The 24329-nt window shown below is 33.9% G+C and overlaps 1 protein-coding gene across 1 annotated transcript in view; it reads right to left on the reverse strand.

Moving 5' to 3' along the window:
- The window catches only part of SI (sucrase-isomaltase), a gene marked incomplete at both ends in the record, with an annotated part of 72281 nt that overhangs the window by 47314 nt on the left and 638 nt on the right, over positions 1 to 24329 (reverse strand). Inside the window, 16 exons of the mRNA XM_080915776.1 lie at positions 1011 to 1165; positions 2771 to 2887; positions 4427 to 4598; positions 5826 to 5943; positions 7255 to 7339; positions 7977 to 8090; positions 9693 to 9812; positions 9899 to 10030; positions 11750 to 11875; positions 12598 to 12710; positions 13094 to 13193; positions 15393 to 15564; positions 17182 to 17333; positions 18120 to 18229; positions 18643 to 18760; positions 23617 to 23723. Of these exons, the coding sequence (XP_080771902.1) occupies positions 1011 to 1165; positions 2771 to 2887; positions 4427 to 4598; positions 5826 to 5943; positions 7255 to 7339; positions 7977 to 8090; positions 9693 to 9812; positions 9899 to 10030; positions 11750 to 11875; positions 12598 to 12710; positions 13094 to 13193; positions 15393 to 15564; positions 17182 to 17333; positions 18120 to 18229; positions 18643 to 18760; positions 23617 to 23723 (2011 nt within the window). The remainder of the gene's footprint in view (positions 1 to 1010; positions 1166 to 2770; positions 2888 to 4426; positions 4599 to 5825; positions 5944 to 7254; positions 7340 to 7976; positions 8091 to 9692; positions 9813 to 9898; positions 10031 to 11749; positions 11876 to 12597; positions 12711 to 13093; positions 13194 to 15392; positions 15565 to 17181; positions 17334 to 18119; positions 18230 to 18642; positions 18761 to 23616; positions 23724 to 24329) is intronic.

The raw sequence follows: 24329 nt of genomic DNA on the forward strand, positions 1-24329 counted from the left end.
AAAGGAGTATTAGGTCCTTTGCTAAGAAATATCCTGTTGGTTCATAACAAAAACCAAGTAGACAATGTACAATTTTATATCTATACTACACTACTTATGGGTTATAACAGTATATGATTGTTACATTTTCAATTTTTCTTACTAATATAATCTCCCTAACATAGTTTATCTGTACTTTCTGATAAATCCTGTCTCTCATAGCTTAATCTTGTGTACCAGCGAATTAATTTCATTTATTACAACCATTACACATATTCTAAAACTTTATTCAATTAGAAAAATAATAATCTTAGATAAACTTTGGATCTTGAATCATTAATATTAGTGTTTTATTATATGTCTAAATATGCTTTTTATCATTATATCTCTGTGTGTGTTTGTGATGAGTATCTCTCTTCATACATATAGATATAGGTAGATATATATGTGTATGTTATGATATGTATGAGGGATGTATAATTGTGTGTATGTGATATAGCTATGTAATATGTATGATATATCTTGGGATACTATTTATATCTGGAGTGTATGTGTGTGCATACACGTGTATAATGTATTATGTGATTTATGCATTGCACATAAGTGAGCAAGTTGAGATACCCATGTGGAGACCAGAGAAAGTTGTTCTACTCTCTTTTCTCTTTGCTTCATTGCATGGATAAAGGAATCTCACTGAACTCACCATTTAGACTACGGTAACCTGACAGATTAGTTAGTTCTGGGGACTCAGGCCTCTCTGATCACCTTAATATTGCATTTACTCAAAAGTAACCATGACTGGCTTTTTGCATGGGTTCTTGATATTAGAACACAAATGCTGTTGTTTGTAGAGAGATAGAAAGAGATAGGGTGGGAGGGAGGGAGGGAGGGATGGGAGGAAGGGAAAGAGGGAGAGAAGAAGTGAGGGAGAGAGAGAGAGAGAGAGAGAGAGAGAGAGAGAGAGAGAGAGAGAGAGAGAGAGAGAGATTTCTAATCTCTTATAAATACTACTCATAATTCTCAATACTCACTCATGAAGAAATGACCTTGCCACTGTCTCACCAAACATGTGGGCTCTGTAGAACAGCGTGTAAAGGAAAGGAAGTAAGGTGTAGCGGATGTTTAGGTAGTGCTTCGATGTCTTTACCAAAAGAGAGTCTAGTCCAAAAACAGCAGGATCCTGTTCCTATGAGATATCAAAAAAATAAAAAATAAAAACAAGTAAAGAATAAGCAAATAAATATTAAAAAGTGAACCATTTAATCATGTTTGAAGCAATTTGTTTGAATGTGAACTCTTCTATGAAAAATTTTTAAATTGCCCCTATAATAACTGCTTTATATGCGAATGTTTTAGGCATTGTAGCCTCGGTTATATTAAAGGATACACTTCTCACTTAATATACAGTCTAAAACGATGGAAAAAAATCAGATAAGCTTTCAAACTCTTAGTTATCATTAAAATGGCTCCAAGTTTCATGTTCCTAAAAATGTTTCCCAAGTAATCTGTGGTCACTTCCCGTTACAACAGTATGCCCACATCTGAATCTGCGCTCAGCTACACGGCATCATGTGACCAATGACCTAGACGTAAAGCATTCATTCCCTCTTATGCAGAGCCAATTACTACAGAAGGAACAGAAATAATCAAAAGGTCCAGAAAACCAAAGGACAAAGTTGTCTGGCCAGTTAGCAAAACGCAGCTTTAAATTCCAACATTTCTAAGAACAGAAGATCTACCTAGGAGATAACTTCCTCCCAGTGGCAAGCAATGTCCACAGTTTCCCAAAGGGTTGAAGAATCACCGAGCCTCCTCCTTAAATTTACTTAAACCAAACTTTCTATTTACTAATCCCAGCCACGGAATATACACTGGGGCTGCCATGGCTCCCTCTTTTCTGGAGATTCAAGGCTTTTCTAATGGTGCTGTTCCACCTCAACATCTTTCCCAATGACCCAGCAGAGTCGGCTGGAAGCCAGCTGTGGGATGGCACGCCCTCCCAGGCCACCACGCACCTCCTGGGGTCCCAGACTTGTACAGTGGGATGACACGTCGTACTATTCTCTTGTCTCAAAGTCACTCTGGTATCTTCTACATACCTTCTGCTAACGAAGCATTACTAAATTTATCTTAGCATACCATTTACTTTTTAGAGCACTCAAACAAGGGCCGGATATTTGAGTAGGTATCTCCTATGAAATTGGATTCCTCAGAATCTCCTTTGTTTCCCTTTGGCTGTGTTCTCTGAATTTCCTCGCAGCTTGGGCTCTGCATCTGTCATGTCTCAATGGAACTGAGGTTTTGTACGAGAGTAACTTAATCACTGAACACTGTCTTGATAAGCATGTTCTTAACTGACTTTCAGGTTTAAAAGGATATTACTATACTCTTCTAAAAGCATGTCTATGATAATTCACAGCACGCTTATTTCCGGTGAGAAGAGCTGAATTGCTCACAAATTCTGTTCCTTACAAGTTCAGACGAATGCTTGAAAAGTTAGTTTTGAGTTGACCAGCCTGTTCATTGAACTCAAATTAATCATAGCAAAATGTCTTTGGACTCAAATTCTACTATCTCGAATTAGTTTTGTTTTCCTTTTATTAAAAACAACTAGGAGTCCTGCTTAGAAAATGACATTTTGTTATAAAGTGAACGGAAACTTGTTTAGTGTCCAAGATGAAAATATTGTATGGATACTTTATGCTTTGTGATTTCCTCATGTGTCTATTTCTCATATAAAATATAATCTTAGATCTTCCGTTACCGCACGGAAGGGGCGAGTGTCACTTACCATATAGCCTTCAGCGTTGTGGTTACGAGAGAACGGGTAAAAGGCTCCCAGCTGCATCCATCTTCGGCAGAGATCTTCCGTGGTGTCAGCCAAAAATCCACAGATGTCTGCCCCGACCTACACGACAGGGTTGTGCTCACTCAGTGTGAATATTGTTTCACCTCGGACATCCCCTGTTTTGCACCAAACAATCAGCATTGCCCACAGTCTACCTGGGTTTTTGCCTTTATTCAAGTCCCTTTAAATGACTTACTCTCCATTTTTCCTTCTTTTTGCCTACCCACATTATTATTCTTCTGTGCGCCTGCTTTTCTGTTCCTTCCTACCCAGAATGTCCCTACTGTCTGTTTTCACCATTCTTTTGGATGACCAGTCTTACTTTTTTAGCAAAGGTTTGCATAAAGTGTTTCTCACCAATATTTAGCTTCAATTTCTCTGGTTTCTATTTAGATTGAGATGGTCTGAAGTTCTTGAATATATGGGGGTTTCTCTTTTAGTACTGCCTGACAGACACATTTTTGCAAGAGTTTCTATTCTTGTTTCCTGTAGATTTACACTAGGCATTGTAAATTCAACAGTAATTATTTGATATTATATAAACTGAAACTATCATTTCCCAGGATGTTGGTTGTTTACTACTTTTAATATTTAAGATATCATTTAATTAGCAAAACGATTAATTTCATTTCAACTCAATTTATATACCACTGCTCTGTAAATTGTGGTCATTACACAATTGTTTGAAACAATGTTTTTCTAACATGTCATGAATTATCTTCTTACATTTTCTCATAAAATGGTTAAACATTACTTTAATCACAAGGTTTTTATCTACCTGGTACTATTTGTTTTTTATAGAATATGTAAGAAATAGCTATGTGTTATTTTGTTTTTTAACGTATAATTAAATAGCCATCTAAATGGTTGCATATCACTTTATTTCATTGAAATAACTTCTTTATACATTGTTTTACTTTTCTTTTCCCATTTTTAATTTGCACTATTGGTGTCTTTCACTTTGCCTAAATTGATTTAATTTTAATTGTGTATTTTTACTTTTTAGTACAACAGTCTTGGTGTGTATTCCATTCTGTCCTGCTGTGTAATACTCAGAAATCTTGTCTGATCACGACTACAGCTTTTGTAATGCTGAGACTGCAGACACGCCCACCACGCACACTCACGTGCTTCTTGGTAAGGTTTACCATTTATGGCTATAACGTTTCCATATGGTTGAAACCGCACAAACTTTGACTGAGAAATATAAAATTACTGGCCTTCAGTCATAAATTAATTTTCCTTCCCTCTCTGCAATTTCGCCTGCTTTTGACTAGATTTATTTATATGTATTATGCTAACATATTTTTTTTTACCTTCCAAGTTCACTATTGTACGTGCAAGCAATTTTGTTTCATTTGATTTTGGTGGTTCACTTTATAATTTGTATGAAAGAAACCTAAATAATCATTATAAACTCACCTCAAATATTTTGTGATGACATTCTGTACTTTTGATTTTGGGTTTATGATAATTGTTTTTAATTCTTCTCAGGATTTTTAATATTTCATATTTAAAATTTAGTATATATTTTTTCTATATTAAAATCTCTAAACGTTGCTCTGCCCTTATCTTTTGGCTAATAGTAAAGCATCTTACCAAAGGCATGCCAAACAGGCCAAACTCCAGCATCCCAGTGATGGACCATTCCATCTGCTGCCATGAGGCTGTGTTGTCTCCCAGCCAATGAGCAGCATGTCTTCCTGAGCCAGCAAAAGTTGACCGGGTGAGGATGAAGCTCCTTTTATTAGGAAAAACTTTTTCCACTGCTCTGAAAATATAACCAAGTTAAATGATAAGTAATTCCCAAAAGTAAAATTGAACACAGAATTCCACCTAGTCATTACTAAACTGAAATCATAATGTGTATACTGGTAATTCGCATAGCCTTGAAGCATTTGAACATGCTCTAATAGTTTCTAATAGTCTGTTATTTTTGTATTCTCTTTCCATTATAATGTGCCTATCCATTAATGTTATTTTTTATCAAAGGGAATTCATCAGAAAAACACACACACATACAAAAGACCCAGATGTACTTCAAAATATGAAACCAACTTGGCTCTCCCTGTAAAAATATGGCACAAGCTGTTTTATATTAAGCAATAAGATAGTGTGGCTTTTTTTTCCAAAAATTTACCTAATTAAAAATGTAATGTACCACACTGCATTCATTTTTTTATCTATATTTAAATGTTATCAATTAGTATAGAATTGTAATATATTTTCTCCTTTTTTTCTCCCTGCTGCCTGTAACAAGAATACTCCCTCCTTTGTTTTTCACTTTTAAATTTATAGCTTATTTTCTATTATTATTGATATTATTATTATTTATTATTATTACATGTATATTTGTTCAATTCAAAGTGACAACATTATAAAGACAATGTACTACAGTTTTGGTAAATTGTATAATTTAGCACCAACCTATCATTAACACTTGAATATATACTTAAATAGAAAGTCATAAGTACTGAGAAGATCTTTTTGTTATCAGTCACCGCTCTGTAGAAACACAGAACACTAACCAAAGAAAGGAAAATCGGTGTGTGCTGCATACCTCTTTCTTTTTTGCACCATGTTCCTTATGCTATTATGCTCTACTAATTAGAAAATAAATTTTAGTTGAAGTACTATTTTTGGAGGCTAAAGGGCAGTTGCTGAAACACCATTTTCATAAGCCAGCTGAGAATTTCATGACTGATAAAAGCAACTATGTTCCTCATTTCCATGGAAAACAGAAAAAACATTTTAGAAGAATAACCTCTATGAAATGAGCAAACCATTGCTCAATATTCATGTCATATAAATCCTGAGACATATTAATGTTGGTAGTGCCAATATTAATAACAGAGAACGCTGTTTCGATAGAAGGAGATTTTTAACTGGAGAATATTTTTCTTTCTGACTCTTGCAGCATCCTGTCTAAATTGCTAAACGTCCGGAAGCACCTGTCCGCAAACATGAAATGCTGAGTTTCAGCATGACCCGCACTCACTTCTCCGTGGCAATAGCCATACTGTATCCATACAGGCTGTGAACATCGTACTGTTTCCCCCAGTGCTGCACAGAGTCCATGCACAGTGTTTTCGAGTACATGATTTTGTCAAGAATACCTTAGAGAGAGTAATAAAACAATATTCTTGTGAGATGTTTCATGGTAACATTTGCATGTGTTACTATAGTGTGGTCTACATACTTAGTCAAAAAGATCACAATAAAATCTATATGTAGTTAAACCGTGTCCGATAAGGTTCTTGCATTTCATTTCTCTGGAGACTAGACGATGATTTTAGCTACAATAAGTATAGACCCAGTACATGTCAATTACATTACATGTAAGGTGTTGTATTTAATTAAATGATACTTCATCATTTTAAGAATACATAAATCTATAGGGAATAGTCATTGATGATCACATTGCAATTTATACATTGATATTGTGCAATGTTCGTCTAAATACTTTCTTATCATTTGTAGCACACTAGCTGATTTAAATGTGATCATATTTGGTGAGGTGGCCCAGAAAGGAAAGTGCTCAGAACACAAGCAAGAAGACTTGACTTCAGATCTCCAGAACCCACATGAAAGCCACACATGTTGGTGACCATTTGCCATTCTAGCACTGGGAGGTAGGGACATGTGAAACCCCTGAACTCTATGTCAGTATCTCTGACTATATCCCCGACCCCCTCTCTCTCATTTAGTCAATCAACACACTCTAGCTTTAAGGAATAAACCTTGTCTTGAAAAATGAGTAATGTTGCTTGTTTCAATAATTAGTAATAATTGCTGTGAGAATTTGTGTACCATAATTTTGATTCCAGCACTGATATACCATGATGGACGTACAGTACAGTTCTTTAAGTGTGTGCCTCAGAACAAGAATCTATAACGTTTGCTGAAAAAATATGAATGTTAATTTGGGGGAGAGGACCTAACTTAGTGAAATAAACAGATGGTGATAGAAAGATAAAACCAAAGATTTTCTGAGTTCTTTGAATTGGGATAAGTGTATGTGTCCATGATCATGATCATACACTCATAGAGACATGGATATAACATAAAAATAAAGCATACAAAATGATACAACGAGGAAAAATTAACATCTAGTTTTACACATGAGTTCATGTACACACATACAATTATATACATGCACAAACACACACAAAAAGTTAATAAATATTCCAGAGATAGCTCATATATGAACAAGAAAAGATGTGTACACACATAGAACTTATACCTAACCAAGTGGTACATTAATTTCACTATAATGGTATTATATTTGGCAAAGAAGAAAGAAAAATCATTAAATGTAGGATTAAAATTATAACAAAATTTGTTACTTAGAAATATGCTTTAGAATTCACTAGTCAACAAAAATTTTGCCTCAACATTGGGTATTTAGGTAAGCAAATGAAGTTTACCAGGAGTAAAAGGAGGGTAATTCAGTAGATTGTGCGCACACCCTTTCAGAGAACCTTGAATAAAGCTGGAAACTTCATTCATGTCCTAAGTAGAAAAGAATACAAAGCATCAGACATAAAGTTTAAAAAGTAATATGCAGAGGAAACATTAACATCTTATGCATATATATATATATATATATATATATATATATATATATATATATATATATCCTACATCCAGTGAAGATGCTATGACAGGGACCTTAGACTGCAGTGAAGGATTTTAAGGGTTGCACACACTTCTTGCTTTACAGAATTAAAAATACGCAAAGCAATCTATACATTTAACAAACATATTTCAGATAGTTATGTCTGCCATCTCACTGTAATTTACATGTGCCCATTTCCAGCCTATTAATTATACATGCATCTTTGATGCTGACAAGCAGTTCTCTAGTTTCTATCATGTTCTCAGAATGAGGCTTGTCCCAATATTCCCAATATTCGCTTAACCTACATAATTGTTTGTCATTTTTTCCACATGTATGGTGTGTATATGCATTATTAAGTGGTAGGAAATATGTATATTTCATCTACAATACATTACATAGTGTGTGTGTTTGTGTGTGTGTGTGTGTGTGTGTGTGTGTGTCGGTGTGCATGTCCTCATGGGTGTGTGCTTATGGGCCTACAATTTTCTGCCCACTAGATAAAATCATTTGTTTACAATGGTTACTTACAATCCACAATCCATCATATTCCACTTGCTGATGGAAAAGATCACATTCATTTGCCCACCATTCCATGGTCTGGGGATTAGTAAAATCTGGGTAGACTGTTAATCCTGGCCACACCTAGATGAATAGATCATTCACATGTACAAAGGAATGAAAGAATTTCAATTCAGCAGTATTTCAGACACATGTAGTTAACAATATTAACACTATTGAATCCCCAATATTGGGCTTCGGTGATTATGTGTGACTCATGTGCATCATGCATTCTAAATTATCTCAACATGAAGTTACACATATGGAAACAGTTAAGGTAAATACGAAGAAATATCACTGAGTATTTAGAAAAGAAAAAAGAGGGAAATAAAATTTCCAAATGAAGCAAAAGTAAATGTTTTCCTGAGTATCCTTGTACATTAGATTAACAATCGAAAGTAATATATCTCAGATTCATTAATTAAACAAGTAGGATTACATTTACAAACACATCTGCATTCAAAACTCCAAGCAAAGAAAGCTTTACTATTATGACAATACATGCTAAACATTGTCTAAGTGTTCTAAACATTTTTATAATTGGCAATGTATAATTTACTAGAACTTTAGGAGACAAATATGATTGTTTTCATTTTATAGATATTATCGATTAATTAAACCCATCCTATCAAATGATATAAATGATACACAGATAGGTTAAAGGGATGTTCAATGTCATACTCCCAGAAGCTGGTCAGCGGAAATTTCAACTCAAGGTGTCAAAGACCTGACCTTATTATATCAAAGATAAGGCTTTTATATATATTGCCTCTTTATTATGCATGCCTTTTCAAACTGTGATTTGTTATGTGTTCCTCAGATAACAGCATCCGAGTGCAGAATTAATTTGTCATTAATATGACACGTTCATATAGTTTTAAAGCCAGATAAACACTTTATTATCTTTTGATCAGGCCAGGATCGCAGTATCAATTGTGTCACGGACTTGCATTGAGCTTATTATCACAGGAGAGAATGTTGCCTTGGGAAATTTAGGTTTGTAAATTGCAGTGAAAATTGATATAATATTTACCTTTGTTATCAGTGATGCTTTGATGAATACATATTTACATTTTTTATTTCCTCAATTTTTTTAACACAGCAATGATTTACTAACTCTATGTGTCTAGTCATTATTTGCTATTGTCACGAGGTATGGCTCTTCTAGAAATATTTGTTCTGTACGAACATATATGACAAGGCCTAGGAAGGTGCTTCTACCAGTTAAGACTTTGCCCCTGAAGATTTGCTTTCAATTTCCCAGGACAGTAGCCATTCTGAAATCCCAGCACTGCTAGAGCATGACACAAGCAGACAGGAGATTCTTCTGAAGCTCCTGGAACAGCTTGAGTGATAAACACACCAGGAAATATTGGACCACGTGTCAAACAAGGTAAAAGGCAAGAACTGTTATTCTCTGACCCTACATACATGCCATAGGGTACGTATGCCTGTACTTGCATGTGTACACACACCGACTGACTGACAGGTATATGTAAAAATGTATATATGCAGAAGCTAGACACGTTTTGACTTCTGTTCATATTTAACTCTGATCTTTGAAATTTTAATCCAATTTTGAATATTTCAAGTTTTCATCCTTGCAACAATTTCACTAAGTACATATTATTTTGGGTTTTAAATGTAAGTCAGAGCCACATGAATTTAATGGATGTGAGAACTTACCTCTCCAATAAGTGGTGTGATTCCATCCGACTCATTCACCCAAACGTTTTTCTGATTCCCTCTCACGTATGTTTGATATTCAGCGCCATTGGCACGGCTCTTTATAGAGATTGCAGGGTCCTAATAAAGAAATGATACTCGGTGGGCAATACATTAAAATACAAATGCATAATAATAAAATGTTTTAGTACACAAATTATCTTTACCAAGATGATAATATATTTTTGTCCGTGATTATGTAAATCTTGAGCAAATTCAGGAAGTCCTTTAAATGCCACTTCATCATAAGTAAAGTCCTTTTTATCTTCCATGTAGTCAATATCAGTGACTTGTGCATCCTGAAAACAGGCAGAGTCAGTTTTAGTGAGCAGAAAGAGGTTTCTAGTAATCCCGGTCTTTAAACACAGGCATTTATGTTATGCAGAGAGTGACCAAATTAGCAGTAAACTCCTAGGAAAGCATGCTAGTACAATGTAATCTTACTATCGAGAGGGGAAGTATGGTGGTTTCAAAATACAAATCAGCCTGAGCTACAGAGAAAGAAATCGTTTCAAGAGAAAGGGATAAGTTAACTTCTCTTTTATGAAAAGAAAAAGTAGGATTGCTCTTCAAAAGGTTTACTTTCACCCATTTGTTTTATTTATTTATTTAGTTTTATATTCAGTGCTAGTTAGGAAAGCTGGGATCAAAGGATTACTCTATACAGAACTACTAGTACTACTAGAGTATCCCATTTTTAAATGCAAAATTCTTAAAGGAAAATCTGTTAACATGTCTTATTGGTAATGTGTATTCAAGTAGTGTGTGTGTGTGTGTGTGTCTGTGTCTGTGTGTGTGAGTGTACTACTTAAAAACAGAATGCTGTTTTATTCACACACATTTTTGTTCACTAGTACTGATATTTTCCAAATATGTCTAATTTCCTATTGCATTCATTATACCCACAGATAAGTACAGTTCTCACTCCTAATCAGGCTATAGAGCCCTGAACAGCCAGGAATGCACAACTGGTGTAAAAGGCATCTATGCATAGAAAAACTGACTCTGGTGTCCTCATCCTGGATGGAAGCATCTAAAATGCAACCCCTACAGACTCAGGAAATGTTGCACAAGGATGAGCAGGAAGATGGTGAGAGCCACAGGACCAGGACACTGGCTTTGAGATGCTGTCACTCACTCTGTGTGAAAGGAGGTGGCAACATGAATTCTTAACATGTTTGCCTAAATGTGAGCCACTCAATGACAACATTGGCTGATAAATCAGCAGAGATGGAGGACATCTCACAAATTCTCAATCCTGGAAGCACTTTTCTGGTAATGTATGTCTGTTATGAGATGGAATATTTGTTTACTCTAGGGACATGCCCTGGTATGAGTTACTCAGTGCTAAATGGTAAGCCCTAAACAAATACAGGCAGTGCTAAATGTGCTAGGTAAGTAGTGTGTGTGTGTGTGTGTGTGTGTGTGTGTGTGTGTGTGTGTTACATGTGTGTGTGCGTTTGTGTAACAATAATTAAATAAGTGGTTATGAATTTGAGAAGTTGTGATGTGAACACACAGAAGTTGGAGGACAGAGAAGAGAGAGTGAAAATTATTAAATATAGCACTCATGCATGAACCTCAAAATTTGAATAGGAATTTAATAACAAACCATGTGTATTGGTATAACTTTTGATAAGTTTTTCAAAAGTATATTTTTGACTGACTAATAAAAAAGAAGTCATCCTTTCCAAAAGTAAGGGAGTATATATGTGAGGATGTGGAATATGGAAAGAAAAGTGAAAAGTGATGTAGCAGAGTCTAAAAATAAAAAGAGAAGAGAAGTACACAAACTACCAACTTAGAGACATCAAACACGGACACAGAATAAATTTACCATTAAATCAGTTTTAAGTATACATATTCTAGACTATCGACTTAACATACTTATATATATATCCATGTATCATGGCACTTAGAATCAGTTCCTGGTGTGACCATGCTTGTCCTAAGATCCCCCATCCCTAGCCCCTCCGTTCTCCTAGATCCCCCATCCCTAGCCCCTCCAATCTCCTTACATATGGGATGCCAGCTTCCCGGTTTCTTCTCACTACTTCTTTGACTGTATCTAATGTCTTGTAATTCCAGCGACTCAGTTGAAAGCCAAGGTTCCAATATGCTGGCATTGCCGGTCGTCCAATGAGCTGGAGATGAATGGACAGTTAGTTTCAACAAAGAGAAATGTTTTTAGAATAATTAACATTAATGTGCTTTTAGTTCTACCATGCTTCTAACATGCATTTAACTGCACAGTGTAAGAACAGAATCATATCTAAGTTATATTTATTTCTGAAAAGTCTGCTAGAATATTTTTATACTTAACAAAACACTTAGGAAGTTTATGTTCTGCACCACACTTTTGTGTGTTTTCTAATAAGAAACACTCAAGAAAATGACATTTGCAAAGATATACTTGTCTCTCATGAAAATTTAAGGACAAGAATCAAAGTAAAGGAAAGAAACTTATAACGCAAAAGAAATACTTTTGTCATACCACATTTTGGTTAAATTTGTAGATTACCATATTTTCATTAGATATTTCTACTTTCTCAAATTGTATACTTCCTTTTGCTTTATTCTATCCAAAATGATCATAACTAAGTAAAGGTTTAATATGTAGTATCTCAGATAAGTGAATTCTGAGCTCAGTGATCTAGTCATAATACTAATCTAAATAAAAATAGACATTTACATATATGTAAAATTAATTATATAAAGGAATAATAAAAATTATCAACTCATGTTGTTAAATTTTGACAAGTAAAATACATGCAGATTGAAAGTCCCATATGTGAAACAAATTATTTAACAACTTCTTAAAGCAATTACTGTGGAAAATAATGTACAACTTCAGCCTGAAACAAACCTCTTGGTATTGTTGAACTACTTGTTCTGGTGTGTCTCCAAGAAATATATAAAAGTCTAGAATGCCACCAATAACTCTGTAGGTAATTATTGGAGTTGGCTGGATGAAAATCTCTACAAAATAAAAATAGAAAACAAATATTCATAATTTGTAAAATGTTCTCAATGATAAAAACAACTATGCCATATGTTTAAGGAGCATTTTGTTATCCATATGAGTGCATATAATACTCAATTATTAAAGAGAAGTTAGCTACTGGCAAAGGGAATAACTGGGTAGAAAAAGAAAGAGCTGCCAGTTGTAATATCCGTGAAGGATTGTCAAGATATTCATTTTCAAAATTGGCACATTTCACAATACGTCATTGTTTACAAATAGTTTTTTTTGTGGGAAGCCAAATATCTATGATTGAAATCAAAAGAGTGCTAATATACCAATTTTATACAACATACGTGTACATCAAATTTCACACAAGCATCAAATTAATTGTACTTGCCCATTGCATTGCTGTTCATAAGGAAAACACCATATGACTTCCCAGAGTTATCTTCAATGCCCATGAAGAATGTTTGGTGCCCATAGAGATTATGGTTATTCTGGAAAGTAATTTTCAAATTTTAAATATTTAACTGAATTTGAAGTAAAGAAATTCTGAATCAAAGTGAAGGTATTTGCCAAAATAAATTTTAAAAGTGCATTTGCTTTTGTAATTTACCTTTCTACTGCTCTAAACTGTTCCTCCTTATTTTGTGTCACATAAAAGATACCAAAAATAATATAATGTATTATGGTTAATAACTTTATATTTACAAAAATGACATTGACATGTGTAAACATCTCTCTTCTCTTTTCTTTATTAAACTTAAATTTATTTGAACAAGCTATCCTGATGTTAACACACACACACACACACACACACACACACACACAAACACATACTTATTTTTTTCCCATAGGACACAGAATGATATCTATCCTAGATTTTACAGTGATTTCTTTTTCGGAAACAGATGAGAACATTAGATAATCCAGGAAAATCCTAAACATCTCTGACAAGTAGAAACGTAAGACTTTCTAATTGGTTTTAGACAGGAGCTTTAAAAAATGTACGGATAGACAGAATGAAGAAGCTTTGAACCTTGTGTTTATTTCAGAAGGTAATGCTGTCAAGATTGAAAGAGGGCTAGAATTTATCAGTCATTTTGTACTAAGTTCCTACAAACTAACTATCCATTTTCTTGTTTGTGGAAATAATAGTACTAGCATTTGGTTTGAAAATATAAAGATAACTAAATAATGAGTAAAAATGACTTTAGTGGTTGATCTTTTAGTCTTACGAATTTCACATTAACACAAGAAGAAAATCTAAATAAAAGTAAAACATTGTGGGTGTTATCTGTTCATGAAGTGTTGTGAAAGGTAAGATTTTGTAACATATAATTTTATATGACTAATTACATGATGTACAAAATATGAAGTTATAGTAATTACAAAAACCCAAAAAATACAAAAAATCAAAACCCTTCCTTTCAAAAATTGAATGTCTTAGGGATTATGCTTTGGTTTATCAAAAAAAAAAAAAAAAAAAGGCAAACCTGCAACCGATTGTGACTAAATAAGCCAGAGAAGTTAAGCTTTTTATATCAATTCTCATTAAGATAAATTAGATCCACATAGCCTCTTCTGCACAAAAGTCATATAAATCGAGGTACTAATTCTTAAACTTTGAAATGCTAAAATTAGTAGAGAAAAGCATCAAAAAATAGTCCAAGACTTGGGCACAGAGAATAGCATTCTGAAAAAAATTTTAATAGCATAGAAGTGGCAAATTAAATTGAAATTAATATCTTTATTACAAACAAAAATACTATCAACAAAGCAATAGTTTTAGAAACTGCAGAAAATACTTCCCAGATATATTTCAGACAGGATAGTTAGTAACTAGAATCAATAAAGAGCCCATCATGGAAATCAATATAGGGGTTCCTCCAAAAAAGATGAAAAAGGAGTTATCGTATTAGTGATGTACACCACTTCTGGGCATATACCCAAGGGGTTCCAAATCCATCCAGAAATACCTTCCCTTCCAGATTCACTGCTACTCTATTCACAATAGCAAAAAAAAAAAAAAAAAAAAAAAAAAATCTGACTAGATACTCAACAACTGACCAATGAATGAAGGAAATGTGATAAATATACACAATTTTATTCAGGTTTTAAAAAAAAAGTGAGGTTTTCAAGAAAATAATTGGGACTGGAAAATACTGAAGTAAGTTAGATAATCTAGAGTCTGAAAGACAAATGTCACGTATCCTTGCATTCCCTCATAGATCTGAGTCAGGGCTTTAAACCTACATCTTTTTTTTTCTTTTTCCTTTCCTTCCATCATGTTACAGGCCATGCAATCCAAAAAATGAACATGACAGGAAGAGGAATAGTGTTGGAAAGGAAAGAACAGTACAGCACACACAACAGAAAAAGCAGAGAGGCTGTGGAAGAGCAGAAGGCACAAGTTGGAGTACTGGAAAATAAGAGGGTCTGAGAAGGTTGAGGAGGATCAAATCCAAACAAATTATATTTGAAAAAATGCTATAATACACTCGAGACTTACCTAGTCAATTGTAATTTTTAAAGCAGCTAGAAACAAGTCTAGGGTAGGTATTTTTATTGTGTAAATAATTTAACTAGCATTGTCACAAACATCAAAATGTTAAATAGAACTGACAAATCCTGTCAAATACTGTCAAATCAACTTCTCCAGTGTGATCATTCATAAAGCCAAGATAACATCTTACATCACCAGGAATTTCATCCCGAGTAAAGATTGGCCATGACTTCCAGTCTAAGGAATGACGAAATCTCTTGTGAGTGTGTTCCCCAATGCCATAGATATATTCGCTTGGAAGTCTCGTTGAAATCTGCAAATATTGGTTTGAGTACACTAGAGGACCAACACTGGTATCGAACCTGAACCAAAAAAAAAAAAAAAAAAAAAGAAAAAAGAAAGAAAGAATAAGAGGTATGTTAATTATTAAGTGAAACAGTCCCTAGTTTTACTTAATTGATGACATTATCCAGAATATTTGACACCTAAGGTGCTGTGATTACGATTGGGGGGAGGTATTAATTAGTACATGGACAGAACTTATTTATGTTCTCAATAGAACTTTGTTTTCATCAATAATGGTTTTCATAGAAATCTTATCCCCTGGTCCTTTCAGTCTAAGAATACAGCTCTCACTATCCCTTGTGTTACACAGATTGAACATAGTGAATATATATATTTATATATATATATATATATATATATATATATATATATATATATATATATATATATATATATATAAAGTTGTGCTTCCAAAGATTATAAATCACACTCTGCAGACCCAGGTTGAATCTATGCTCATTGGGCTTGGTACAATGTTTGTATGCATCACTAAACTGGTGTCCACGAATTCGAAAATTAATTTTAAAAAATCAGTGTTTCCAAACACAATAAAAGTATCATGCAAAACTATTAAAAACAGCATTATTCGTGTGTAACCCATTAGCAAAAGTCTCTTATCCTCCACCGCCCAGAGTCAAGAAAAACAGCCTTTTTTACTAATTTTATGTTTAGACTTGCCGAGACTTTACATGTAAGTGATTCAGTGAAATATTTCTTTTCCTGTGCTGGACTATTCTTTGTAGAAGTTAATACATTTTATGGCATAAAGAAAACAAATTAGAAAATTGTCCAAATATATTCAGTAAAAGTAAATTTATGAGATTTGATTTTCAACATTGTTTAATTAACATTAACTGATAACAAGCCTATATGTTGACTTTTTTCTTTTTAAAGAAATTATTTTTTAATTTCAAAAGAAGTTTCTTCTGGTTTTTGAGATTGTAATACATAATGTCCTTCCCATATCTACCAAAAACCTTCCCATATAGCCCTGCTCAACCTTTTTAAAATCCATAGCTTTATTAATTTTTAGTATATTCATAGATATTTGTATGTGTGTATAGTGCTACCTGTATGAATTCTGATTTCTGTAGAAAATTACTAAATTTTACTAAATTCTTTGTAACAATTACTCCTTGCCAGGCCTTTGGGTGACATCAACTAATATTTTCAAATTGTATCTTAGTTTCTTTCTTTTATGGGAATCAAAATAATTACTCTATCAACTTATTATTCATTTATCTACACTCTCATTTTGGGGGAATATTTGTCTATTCTTTATGAACTGGCACTGTCATTATGATGCCCTTATTGAGAAGCCTATATTGATCCAGTAACATAAGTATCTGAAGATAGCAGTGTCTGGCATCAATGTGAGAAGAGGCCTTTGGTCCAGGGAGGGCACATTTCCCCAATGTAGGGTAACGCCAAGGCAATGGGGTGGAGAGGGTGATTACGAGGCAGTGCATGAAGACAAGTGGAGGGGGAGGGGGGATGGGTGGGAGTGGGGGAGGGTAACCGAATAACACCTCAAATGTAAATACAGAGTATCTAAAAAAAATGCCCTTATTCACTGACAAGATTATAACAAGCTATTCGGACTGATACAAATGCAAGCTACAAGCAACACTTACAAGACTTTGTTGTTGCTTTTCCTGATCACTTTGATGCTGAACGGGCTTTCTGAGACCTGGACATTGTACAGCGCGTCTGCTGCTGGGATTCCAGTTCCATCTTTTACGAACTGATGCGGCACTTCGTATCTCTTGTTGTTTGGATCTGTGATCTGCACAGATTTAATACACAAACAGAAAGTGATTGTGCTATACCCTCCTCTGAATCACTGCATACGAGCTGTGGAATTATCTATGTCTGCAGTGTTATATTACGTGTATAGCATAGATAAGTCATACAAGTTGCTAAGAAATAATTATACTTAATGGGTTAAGAGTCTGAGTAAATATATTTATTGACAAAAGAGGTACTGACAGTAATTATTGAAAACTGGGCTTTTATATTTAATATTTTAACTGCTTCATATCTACTTTGTATTTTTCCCCAAAGGGCAGGTGGTCATTTAATTTTAATTTTTAAAAACACTTCATTTAAAAATTTACAAATAAAAAAAATAACAATCTGAAATTAACCAGATCCCAAATCTATACATCTCGATGAAACTTTAAACTATAAGCAACTACACATAAAATGATAACTAGTATTTTAGTTATATTTTTTGGGATAAATATTTCTCAAAGTGGACAATGTATGGGAAGGAGAAAGAATATTTTCTTCAAGTACACCTAAGACAAAATCTTTCTTAGAAGTAAGGCAGGGGCTGGAAAGATGGCTTATAATAAATATCTCTTCCTTGTTTGCAGAGGCCTGGGTGGATTCAGGTCTCAGGGTACTCATGGTTCCATAACTGATGTTCCAGGAGATCTACTGCCCTCTTCTGGACGTCATGAGTACTGCTCTCCTGTGGCGCTTTTCCTCTCCACCCATGACACACAGACAAAATTTGCACCCAAAAACATAAATACAACCAAATTTTTACAAATCATAAAATTCAAACCTTGAACCGGAAACGATTAGGGGTCTGACTCTGAGTTGTGAGCAGGACGCTTTTAATGTCTTCTCCAAAGAGAGTGGGAGAATTGATCCTGTTCAGTGTGACTTTCATTCCTTATACAAAGAGGAAAAATAGCGCATACACTTAAGATTATAGACGAACACTTGTTTAAAATGTATTTCATGTTAATAACAGTTACAAATGTCTGTTTTTTTATTTTATATGAAGCAACGCTGAAAAAAATAAATCCTCAATACATTATTTAATAGTTTTGATGTGTGAAGTGAACGTGAGAGGAAGCACCTTCGTGGAAGCAAGGGGAAGACGTGGGTGGATGAGAAGGAGGAAAAGAGATAACAATTGAAATGTCAATACAGAGAATATCCACTAAAAAACAAATGAATAAAAAGAGTTTTGATGTGTGCTTATGGGAGTGTATTGAAGAGACTATGTTCGAAAAACAGGTTAAAATACACTCTTTAACTTGGAGCATGTTTGAGACTATCATGACGGGGACTCTCCTTACCAGTGTTTTCATTCGTGGTTGCCACAGCAGTATAGCCATGGTTGTCTGCAAAGAAGCACCAGGGAATGACAGTGTTGTTCTGTGGACGCCAGCAACAGCCTCGTTCTTCACATATTCTCTGGAAAAAAAAATATTCTTAATAAAAATACAGAATTGGCAATGCAATCAGAAGTACTAGGCCTGTTTTCTTACTGTTAATGCTCTAAACACACACAGTCTAAGAGCTCTTCACCTTTCGATAATTATGTTTCTTTCTTTCATCATGATAGCAAAGAAGATTTTGAGTACGTATATTCTATTAGCTATCAAATTCAGGTAAGGTTGTGTAACTCAAAGTCTAGTTTAATTTGATCAAATACAACTTTTGTAACAATGACTAGGACTTTTTAAAAGTAAGAGCTTGTCAGTCCGAGATATCTGCTTGACCACTGACCCACAGCCTCAGCCCGAAGTTTTATAACAGGTTTTCAAAAAAAAAAAAAAAAAATGTTAGCTAAGCATTTTAGTAATTGAGTTATTTTAAATTGTCACAACAAATTACCATACTTTAATAAGTATTACAAAATACTGACAACACAGTAATTTTACTAACTGCATGAAAAAAATCTCACAAATTAGAAGAAGTCATAAATGCCTACTTAACATGTTGAATAGCATGCTGATATGCATTACAAACAGTGTAATTAAATATCTGTATAATAAAGGTTTCAATTATGACACACATTCATAATTTGAATATCAATATAATGCTCTTATTCTTATCTTTTGTGAAAATAATTTTTAAATTGCATCTGTTAATCAACCAAATATATACATTAAGCCTACAGATAAACACATTACCGACAAAAATGCTAAAGTGTCAGGTATGTGCAAGCTTTATTTGGACAGTTTTTCTCTAGTTATGCAACCTATCAAAAAGTCCCCAATAGCACAAAATCACACTGTGAGATAAAGGGCACTCTAAGAGTCTTTCTAAGAAGCCATGCTTTAGCTTAGTTCAAACACAAAGGTAGAACCAGACATAGGTTTATCAACCCAAGCACGTCTATGAGTTTGTGTAAAAAACAAAAACCATCCACAATGTAATCATATTTTGACAAACTACAAAGTTTGCTAAGTAGAGTTATAATAATGTACTCTATTGGTACTTTCCTGGGGCTGCCATTAAAAACATGAAATAAAAGAGAGCTTTAAGCAACAGAACACAATTTTTGCAGAGCACCGGGTGAACACACTGCTCAATTTGTCCAGGGAGCCACGCCGCTTCTCTGGCTCTATGGAAAAAATCCTCATTCGTTTCCATGACTTCTAGTTCTCCTTGGCAGATTTGGCATCCCTTCGTTCTAATCGTCATTTAATTTTATTCTGTCTGCCATTCGGCGTAGTGTCTCCTTATAAAGACACTCAAAACAGAGCTGCAAAAGCTCTTTACCAAATAAGATCCTATTTCAGGACTCCAAGTTAACGTAAATACTTGGCAGGCAAACTTGACTCCCTACAAACATACATTACAAAATTAGTCTAAAAATATTACCGTTAAAGGTAATCAAAATTAATTTTAGTTTTATCTTCTGGGTTTTAATGTTTCTTTGGTTTATTTAGCTGCTCTTCCTATTATTTTAAATTTTTAGAGCTTTTCAATTTCTATTTACTTCTCTAATTTCATGTTTCTTTCTGATTTTTTAAATGACAGAACATTAAGGCATACTCAATCCATTGATGGACATAAATTCAGTAAACTTCCATAAGAAAAATTGCAAAAAAATAATATCCTCACTATTTACTTTATTATGTGGCACACGAACACATGTAAATTATGATTGCAATTCTAAAGTATACTTATATGCATATTAAGTTAAATCAGCAGTGTAACTTTTTCTTTTCAAAATCAAATAATGAAGGAAGGCCTTCAAACAATCATCCTCTTCCCACAGCACTTTATTTGGTAATAAGAACCTTAAGGAAGAATAGGGGCTACAATAGTCATAGCTAAGACAGACCCTTATTGAATTCATTCAAGACTGCTGATGTCATTATAAAAGCAACTTCTTCCTTCTTGTCTACACACTGAAAGAAAATTATGTGAGTGTAGCAAGAAGTGTCATCTATACAACAGTAGAAACATTCTTGTTAGATAAAGGCCGGAAGAGGCGGAGCTCTCATTCCTGCTCAATGAAATATCATCTAGTACCACACAGAGACCATTACAGAAAGCTACAGTGTGCCAAAATGTAGAGAGCAATAAAAGTGTGGTGCCTAGCTTCATTTGATGCATCTGCATCCCAAACCCTACACCTCAGGTTCATAATGAACAAGATTTCTCTAGAATGGCACAGTGAGTTCCAAATATGACAGGGAAGAAACACCTGTGGAATCTGAACAATATGGTTACCCACACCAAAGCTAAACAATGATGTCAGCACTGGATATGAATGGAGAAATTTCAGAAGGTCCTACTTCTAGATGAAGAGTTACAGCAATTGAGTGAGTCCTGGGAGACGGACAATGAGTCTTCATCAACGATAAGCTTCCTAGTTGGTTATCCAATACCAATGGTTAGCTCTATAAATATACACAGACAATCAACAACCAATGGACTTTGGAAGTTATATTTATTCATTTATATAAGTATATGTAACAATAATAATTAAAGAAAAAGAGGCTATGGTTGTGAAGGGGGTGGGGTAATGGGAGTTGTTGGAAAATAGAAAGGGGGGAGGGTTGAAAATAATGTAAATAATCATAAATCCTTAAAAAAATTCATAGTCCTCAGTAAAAATTGGTGAAGATGCTTGTTTTTGTCTTAGACAGCTAGCCTCCAGAGCTATGGGAAATAAATGCAGAAGCCACCAAATCTAAGATATTTGTTACGGCAGCCTATGCTGACTAAAACACTTTGCAGGAGAATATGGCCATTTATTACATTGCCATTATGATTCTTCCTTATCTTGTTATTACTAAACTTTTATGTATGCATGCCTTCTATATACAATATGTAGCATATTTCAAGTTTAAATTTTTTGTCAATCATGATGAGTCTTAATTTATAAAATGCAAGAGACTTTTATAATTAAGGAAATATATAGAAATTAACAGAAAATAAATATTTTGACTAATTTATTCTTAAATGCCTTGTTTGGGCAAAATAGTATTTATTCAAAAGCTGATTTTAAATTTAGTGTTCTATGTACATTGTTAATACAATTGCTTTAGGTTATCACTGAAGATAAAGAAAGCTATTAGTTTAAGTATATTAAAATTTTTATAAGTTATTACTGAAAAATTTTATGGAGATTATATAATTAGAAACATTATAAAAGTCTGTGTAAAATAATTTGAGTAAACATTTAATTTAAAATATATATGTAGATCATTGTCCTAATTTCTGGGACATTTTAGTTTTCTTTCATTCAGCATTTATCAGTTTTCTGTAATAAAAATTACATTTGAATATTATCTAATTAAAAATTTTAAGGCACTGGTTAATGACTAAAACCTATTGAGTTTATGGAACATGAGCTAATATTAAACTTTGCACCCACTTGCAGAAATCTTCTGACCTATTCATTTTGCCTTGATAAGCTCTTTGACTTTCCAGTTAAGTCTAAAGTTCAGTGAGTGAGAGTTCATTTAATAACAGAAGCTCATTTAAGCCACTTTGACTAATGTTTTTTTTTTTTTTTTTTTTTTTTTTTTTTTTTTTTTTTTTTGTCTGAATGCCAAGAAACTTCTTTTTTGCTTCTGTCTTCTTCCAAGTTGACTCTCTGTCTTGTCCTTTGAATAAACCCAGAGTGCAACACTATCTATGCACTCTACCACGAAGATGCCTTGCAGATATGTGTATACATAGTTGAATCATTTAAAAAGGCCACCCTAAGACCTTTTCTCATCTTGCTTCAGCCTCTCTGGTAGCAAGAATTACAGGCATGCCACACAATGTTGGGCTCACTGTATCTTCTTGATTGACAAATGTAAATTTATTTACTGAATTAAAATGTGTTCACTTTATGAGCTTGGTTTATTGCTGTGCTCATGAATATTGAAAAAGAAAATATTTTCATCAACTTAATGGATTGAATTAACAATAAAGGCCTCAAGATGACAAAGCCAAATCGTTACCTGTTTATATATTGAATTCCTAGAAGAGTCATGTTATTTTTAAGGATTCAGTATTAATTTTCCATCATTTCTTGTAAAAAAAATCAGAATATCTACTTTTCTCAGTATATAGCAGTTGAGTTTTGTGGCTGCTTCATCAATAGATAAGAGACATTATCACTAAAAGCTTACCGAGTTTACTATAAGTTTATGAGTTCATTGAGTTGTATAGTTTCTGATAAATTAGTAAGAATGTTTGGTGTCATTTATGATGCATAAAAGAACTGACAAACAGGTCATTATGCCTCGATAGAAAGGGTGGAGTTGAGATTCACACACAAGTATTATAGAACTTGTCAAATATGAACATAAAACACACACAGTGACTTTTATTTTTACAAAGTTTATGAATTAAAAAGTCTAAGTCAATGTATGGTTACATGAATCCAACAGGCTTCTCCACCAATTTTCAGATAATAAAATATAAATATGTTTAGAAAAGTGAGTCATATACTTTTCTAGAAATTCCTAGAGCTCCCCAATACAGATAGTTAAATTTAAAATGTGCAAGGGGTACTTAAGGTCGTGGACATTAGGGAGTAAGAAAGAGCAGTAACATTTTCAGGAAGGCATCATAAGCTGAGTGTGTGGATTGTTGAGTACAGATGGATAAACTTTTAATGTGAAACAACCAAAGGAATTAAAAGGCGGCTCATTAACATCAATCCTGTCACACATTTGTACAGAAAAGTAATGGGAACATAAGTGAATGTTATGTTCAGATCTTTAATAATATGGAATTTTTCTAGATTGAGTACATATCTTCATATAATGCTGTTTATATTTCTAAAATCATCCCGAGCATTTTTGGCAGACCTTTGATGGATGTTGCTCTGGAATGCAGTTGATTCTCTCATTGACAGGATCACTTGGTTCAGGCGGACACTTCCCAGGACTAGGGGCTGAAGTTGGACCTTTTATTTCTGGGAAAAGAAAATATAAAAACCATTTTCACTAAGTAATGGATACTTTGCTTAACAAATGGATTCATTTCCTTTATAATTACTGCAAAATCAATGAGTGATTCGAGAAGACCCCCAAAATGCAGGCCTTGGTCAGTATAATAAAAAGGCTAAATAACAATCTAAAATAAGATGTGTACAGTGCGACTTCTAGAAGAGAATGCTGACTTATAAAGCTGCCAACAGTTGAGAAAAGGCATGTAATAACACCGATAGTATCAGCACATGGTGTTTAACCTGAGTGCAGCAGGTAACACTCCTTAGTTAGAAAGAGGAAGAGGAAGAAAGAGTTTGGAGGTCCACAGCAATATGCAGAGACTCCGATTAGGAAAGAGAACAACCACTAGGAAGCTGAAACCTTAACTTGCCTTCCTTCTACTTAACTTTTTGATGCACTCTGTATCTCTTCAGTCATTTTAAAGACAAAAAAGAATATTGTCTACACTCCATGGACTGTTTGTATTTCTGAAAACTAAACAAAAACTTTGGCATCCTCAACTGTGTCAGAGAGAGAGGAGAGGGAAGAGAGAGGGAGAAAGGGAGAGAGAAAGAGGGAAAGAGAGAGGG

This window comes from Micromys minutus, assembly GCF_963924665.1.
Source record: "Micromys minutus genome assembly, chromosome: 4".
Lineage (NCBI taxonomy): Eukaryota > Metazoa > Chordata > Mammalia > Rodentia > Muridae > Micromys > Micromys minutus.